Source organism: Priapulus caudatus, unplaced genomic scaffold (assembly GCF_000485595.1).
Source record: "Priapulus caudatus unplaced genomic scaffold, Priapulus_caudatus-5.0.1 Scaffold18, whole genome shotgun sequence".
Lineage (NCBI taxonomy): Eukaryota > Metazoa > Priapulida > Priapulimorpha > Priapulimorphida > Priapulidae > Priapulus > Priapulus caudatus.
In genome coordinates this window covers 842470-849085 of record NW_014577079.1, presented here as the reverse complement: position 1 = coordinate 849085, position 6616 = coordinate 842470, and the positions used below count along the sequence as shown (strand labels likewise).

General features: G+C 48.2%; 1 protein-coding gene across 2 annotated transcripts in view; it reads right to left on the bottom strand.

Annotated features, from left to right (window-relative positions):
• Nucleotides 1-6616, bottom strand: part of LOC106811233 (phosphatidylinositol 3-kinase regulatory subunit alpha-like) — a 215096-nt gene that overhangs the window by 28491 nt on the left and 179989 nt on the right. For both annotated transcript variants that reach the window (XM_014814790.1, XM_014814797.1), the window contains exon 12: nt 1227-1355. In XM_014814790.1, coding sequence (XP_014670276.1) covers nt 1227-1355 — 129 coding nt within the window. The remainder of the gene's footprint in view (nt 1-1226; nt 1356-6616) is intronic.

Sequence of the window (6616 nt, the reverse complement as noted above, 5' to 3'; positions counted from 1 at the left end):
TCTCTCTCTCTCTCTCTCTCTCTCTCTCTCTCTCTCTCTCTCTCTCTCTCTCTCTCTCTCTCTCTCTCTCTCTCTCTCTCTCTCTCTCTCTCTCTCTCTCTCTCTCTCTCTCTCGAGCGCGCACTCTCTATACTAGCTATATCAAACGATGGGAACGTGGCAGCTTGCACACACCGAGGAGTCGATTCGCACGGTTCCAGGTAACGCCCCAGACTGACTCCAACCGAGTCATCTCCGTGGTTGAACCCACGAGGTAGTCGACTCACAACGACGCATGGCGTGAGTCTACGAACAGCGGGTACCTATGACGGATCTGGTAGAGGCTGTGAGACAAATGCTTACCCTTGAAACGTTGGACCCTAGACTGACGCTAAAAGTCCCTGCGACCAAGCTGCTAGCTGCTAACTCCACACCGATATGAAACCATGAATAGACTCACACTACATATATAATATAGGTCTATATCTATCGGTTATCTATGTCTATATATATATAAATAAATGATGAAAAAAAATTTAGAGAGAGAGAGAGAGGGAAACCGAGAGAGCGCGGTAGACACACAAAGAGGGAAAGTGAGAGAGCGCGGGAGACATCGACAGAGAAAGAGAGAAAGAGAGAGAGAGAGAGAGAAAGAAGGAGAGAGAGAGAGAGAGAGGGAGAGAGAGAGAGAGAGGGAAAGAGAGAGAGAGAGAGAGAAGAGAAAAAGAGAGAGAGAGAGATGGAGACTGAAAGAGAGAGAGAAGGAGAGAGATTGAGACTGAAAGAGAGAGAGCGCAAGAAAGAGAGTCTGAGAGGAGAGAGAGAAGAGAGAAGAGAGAGAGAAGAGAGAAAGAGAGGAGAGAGAGGAGAGAAAGAGAGGAGAGAGAGAAGAGAGAAAGATAGGAGAGAGAGAGAGTAGAGAGAAAGAAAGAGAGAGAGCGAGAGAGAGAGAGAGAGAGAGAGAGAGAGAGAGAGAAAGAGAGAGAGAGAGAGCGCGCGCGCGAGCGGGCGAGAGACAGACACAGATATAGATAGATAGACAGCCTATTCCGGCCAGGTTACGTTAAGTTATCTTGCCGCTAGCAATACATGCACTCGTTCTCAGCCGCGAGATGTTAGCTGCGAGATAGACAGATAAGGAGATAGATGACATATACCAACACGCACACCCCCCGTCGGACCAAATACGTACTTATACTATGTAGGTATATGTTACTATTAACTTATGTGCAATGCATGCTACTTACTCGCTGCCTCGATGAAGCTCTCGTATAGCTCACACGGGATTAGTGGGTTGGGCAGCTCCCGTAGAAATCGCTTCAGAATTCCGGCGAGCACCTGGATCTCGAACTGATTGATATCCACCTTGTTCACGCCTACGGAAGAGAGACACGGAACATGTAGCTTACGGCGTACAGCCGTGAGTGAGGCGTGCGTTGGCGTTTGAACGCAGCGCGATGCACACCGCGTACACAGACGCGGACGCTGCCGCCTCACGTAGTAAGTAGTCAGTCCTTCGCTAGATTCAACTACCTTCGCTACGCCACAAAGCGCCCTGTTCCCACAAGATTCACGATTAGCACAAATGCTTCGTCCCCGGCGGACAACGCTGCAAGGCCTATGGCGAACCGAAATGCTTGCTGCCCAAATAGGTATAACTGACGCGAACGTAGCGGTACCTGTGAGCACTCTCCCCCCACCACCAGGCACCAAAGGAGCTAGGCAGATCGAAGGAGGATCTAGGCAGATCTAAGGAGAATCTAGGCGGATCGAAGGAGGATCTAGGCAGATCGAAGGAGGATCTAGGCAGATCGAAGGAGGATTTAGACAGATCTAAAGAGGATCTAGGCAGATCTAGGCAGATCTAAGGAGGATTTAGGCAGAGATGACGGGAACGTACCTGAAATGAAATGAAGATGTTTCATCCACATGTCTGCACTCAGAACGAGCAGGTATTGCATGACATACACCGTGCAGCACAGGCGTGTAACTTCGGCTATAGCATTTCTCACAGCATCATAAGAGAGCACGCCGGGGTGGGGTAAGAGGTTGGGGGAAGGTGGAAGCAAATCAAATAAACGACGACGGTCTCCACAAATTCACGAGAACCTATATACCAGTAGCAGCCTGCAGCTGTATTTGCTACAGCTGCCCTACGTATACTGCTACCTGCGAGCGACTGCGCCCGGGCGGAACTAGGGAGTTCACTGCTACCTATAGAGGACACACACCGCCCCAACACACTCACGTACAGCGAGGACACGCTTTGTGAGAGAGAAAAAGAGAGAAAGAGAGAGCGAGAGAGACAGAGAGAGAGAGAGAGCGAAAGCGAGAGAGAGAGAGAGATGAGGAGACGAGAAGATGATAGGAGCGAGAGAGAGAGAGAAGAGAGAGGCAGCCGCGCGTCGGCACGTCCCTGCCGTCGGGCCGCCGTGGTGCTGAGATCGATCGAGACGCCTTGATCGAGGAGAGAGAGAGAGAGAGCGAGGGGGGAGGGAGGAAGCGGGAGGAAGAAAGGGAACGCGCGCGAGAGAGGGAAAGGGATGTAGGGGCGGAGGGAGGAGAAGAAGAGAGGGACGGAGGGAGGAAGAGAGTGAGAGGGTGGAAATGACAGCGAGAAAGCAAGAGAGGGAGAGAGAGAAGGAGAGAAAGAGAGCGAGAGAGAGAGAGAGAGAAAGAGTTCACCGCACATTTCACGGCTGACAGACCCGCATTCACGGCGCTCGCATTATGGCGGACGAATAACCAGCGCGCGGCGCGCAGGGAGACCAATTTATCAAAAAACTGCCAACACAATGCCGCCTTTTGTCGCCGCCCGAGCATTCGCCCAATATAATAATCTACTCGCTGGCGCCATGTGCCGCTGTTACGCTCCGCAGGCCCCGTGCGTCCTACTTGCATTTCCCCGCGGTTGCCATGCGGAGAGCGTTGCCAGATCTTCGAAGTCCTCCGCGCTACACGGCGGCAATATGACTCAGAGGTCGGTTAATCACACACGCGCGCGCGCACGCACGCACGCACGCACGCACGCACGCACGCACGCATGCACACAAGCATATACAGAAACGCACACAAACATACACAATCTTATCGGTTACCAACGCCTCCATCTCACCACCCTCTCGTACGGTGCATCGACCGGACCTCTTATCCAGGGTACGGTGAGGATCTTTTTTTTTAACATAATACATGCGACCGAATACGAACCGAATGCCGTGGCACTCGAACGCCTTTCACGAGAAAACGAATGACAAAAGTATTACAGTGTAATTTAACAATGAGAGATCAACAGGAGGATTAAAGATATAAGGCGCGTTCACACGGACGTTTTTAGCCCGAGCCTAATTAGGCCCGCGCCAAATTTGGCTCGAGCCGAGCGTTCACACGGACGGGTTTTCGGGGCCGTGCCGAGTTAGCACGAGCCAATTTGGTCCCATCGAAAACGTCTAACCAGGCCCGAGCCAAATTTTAGCAGCAGCTAAATCGGTAGAGCGGTAGATGCCGCCAGTGTCGAACGTGTACTTCGACGAAATAAAGTCCAAAACAGTATAAAAATTCGAAAAATTTGATCAGGATGCATATTTTCAAGATTGATCATGATCCCACTCCCATCACATTGGGCTAGTATTTTGACAAAGTACTGCAGTCCCTGGATTGTCGTTACGCAGGGCCACGTAATTTGAATCATGTTCACAATTAATCCAGCACGTGTTTTTTATAATATAGTTAGGTTACTCAGTTACATGTATGCTGTTAATGGTTATTTTTATATACCATTTTGTTATTGAGATTCACGGTGATAATAGTGGTGCATATGTGAAGTGGATGTTTATTCTTTTAAGTGTGCTCAGTCAGGAGTTCTGTAATATGTTTATTGAGATTTACGGTGATATTAGTCGTGCATATGTGAATTAAGTGGGTGGTTATTCTTTTAAGTGTGCTCCGGAGTTCTGTAATATAATGATTGAGATAAGTTACAAAGACCAATTGCCATACAAATTATTTATATCTTTATTTCTAAAACGTATAGCCATTTACTACAGACACTAGGCATTACTGCTGACAATAGCTCGCCTAAAGTTAAAAATCATGAAGCACACATTGACAATTCTTCCACCGAGAGAAATTTTCTGATGGGGCAGGTTTCTTTTTACTATTTTAAAAGTCTTGCTTGGACTAATGACCCTCTACACGAATCCTCTTAGATGCGATACGTCACATTGGATAATCTTGTACCTCTACAAAAACTGCCGACAATTACGTATATCTCAAATAAAACTAGAAAGGGCAGTTGTCGCCAACTACATGTATGAATGAAATATCTCTGTAAGGACGTAGAGGGTAGGTAAAGTTAAATAAGTCACAAAGACAAAGGTTTGTTACACAACTCATCTGCCTGAGATGTGCAAGTATGTTAAAATTGGTTACCTTAGGGGTTTTGGTACGTGACACACCTTCTCCCCAAGATGTGTAAGTATACCAAGTTTGGTAGCGCTAGGTCAATTAGGGGCCGAGTTATAAAGCGGAAAGGAAATATGATCAAGGTCAAGGTAAAGGTCAAATAAAGGTCGTAGTGACCTGGTTTTGGTACGCTGCGCACCTTCTCCCCAAGATGTGTAAGTAGACCATGTTTGGTCCCGCTAGGTCAATTAGGGGTCGAGTTATAGAGCGGAAGCGAAAGTGTCTGCGGCGGCGGCGGCGGCTGGACAGACATGAAACCATAGTATCCCCGACGACTTCGTCGCGGGGAATACAATAATCATCTAAGCATTTCTGCCTTGTTTTGTATCAAGTATAACCTTCACCTTATAGTATTCCAGCGTTGTTATCAAAACTAATACCTCAGTTCGCTGTGCACAGTGTAAATTCAAGAGCCGAACCTAAATTTCACTTTAATCGCCAACCGCCATGTTTCCACTGCGCATGCGTTTCGATCGGAATGCGGAAAACCCGAAACGACATAACATACCATAGCGTTGCAACTCGCGTTGGCGCGAGCATAAATAAGCATCATATACTCGTATATATATAAATATTAAAACATTGAAAACCAGGAAACAACAATCTACAACAACTTAATAATAATCATTTCGAAGATATGTACTTGCCTTGTGCACTGTGAAAATCGGGTCCATTGCCGATTTTAGTCGCACCGAACATGGCGGACATGGCGGCTGTCTGGTTGTTTTTATCCAATTCATCACAGAAAATACGGCATAACTCGATAAATAAGTAGCGCCTAGTAGCGCCCAGTTACCGCGAGCAAGCCAGAGGTTTATAGATTCGTTTGAGCTATTACATGTGACGCTAGCTGTGGCGATGTTTGGATATCGAGCCAACTACAAGTTTTTTATGGGCAAGAATTTGAAACGGTCTTCTAAGTTCTAACCCTAGCAAAGACCGTTTCTTGGAGCTACGTCCAACCTATCTATCGCTATTTTCGATACCAAAAATTGCTCGCAATGAGCGCGAGCAATGGAGCGTTGAGCGAGTTTTTACGACAGATGAGACTGAGCGCTATACCATTCACCAGCATGCTAGATCGGAAGTAAAATATTAAACGTTTATCTCATCTTATCCCTCATTATCTAACTTCCGAATGATGTAACACTGAATGTCATAATGTAAAGAACACAGTTTGCTGCGTAATACACTGGAAGTGTTCATAGACTGGTTCCACAAGTTCCTGGCGCTGCCGCCAACCGACGGTCTCCGATCCGACCCCTGTCAGTCTAAACATCTTCCGTGGACACCAGTGCATCTAACGCGTAGACGTTCTAACGAAATTCGCACCTGCGCCGTACTTACGAGCGAGCAACATCGGTAGTTCGGGACGTGAACGATCGGAACGCACGAAACCGCACGAAGAAAACCGCGCACATACAAACACACACGCACACATGCACGCGACGCCTCTTCGGAAATGGTGCGCTGTTGGCCCACCCGCCGCATAGAGGAGCGTCAGCATTCACACGTGTGCACGTCCTCTTGCATCACGATGACGTTACTGAAGCCTCATCAGAGTAGTATCGAAGAAGCATGCAAAGTTAATTAATTATATACAAGCGAAGCACGCATCGCGGCCGCGCACGCACAATGTGGAAATTGATTCGAACCGGTGTATGACGCACGCATGACGGCTCATACGCAGCGGTAGGCCTGCGCCCAACTACCCAGCCCTCTAACGCTAATCCTAACCCGCCTGCGTTGCAAATAAGAAGAATTCTTAAACAATTTGCCCTTTGCCATTTCATCCTTGCATATTGTCTCTGAACGTCGGAGATGATCATTTCCGACGGAGAGCCAACTCGTGGCCACGTCAGAGCAACTTTCTTTTGTCTTTGCGGTCTTTGCGGTCTTTGCGGTCTTTGCGGTCTTTGCGGTTTTTGTCGACTGACTGCAGGTGGTTGCATGCGAGACCAATCTCGATGCTTTTCGAAGGGCGGTTTAATAAACGCGAGTGTTTGAGTGTGAGCGTGCGTGTGTGTGTGTGTGTGTGTGTGTGTGTGTGTGTGTGTGTGTGTGTGTGTGTGTGTGTGTGTGTGTGTGTAGTTGTTGTAGTGTACGTGTCGTGTCGTCGTGTCGTCCGTGCGGCTAGTGTGTGTCGCGTGTCGTGTCGGTCGTGCGTGTGTGTTGT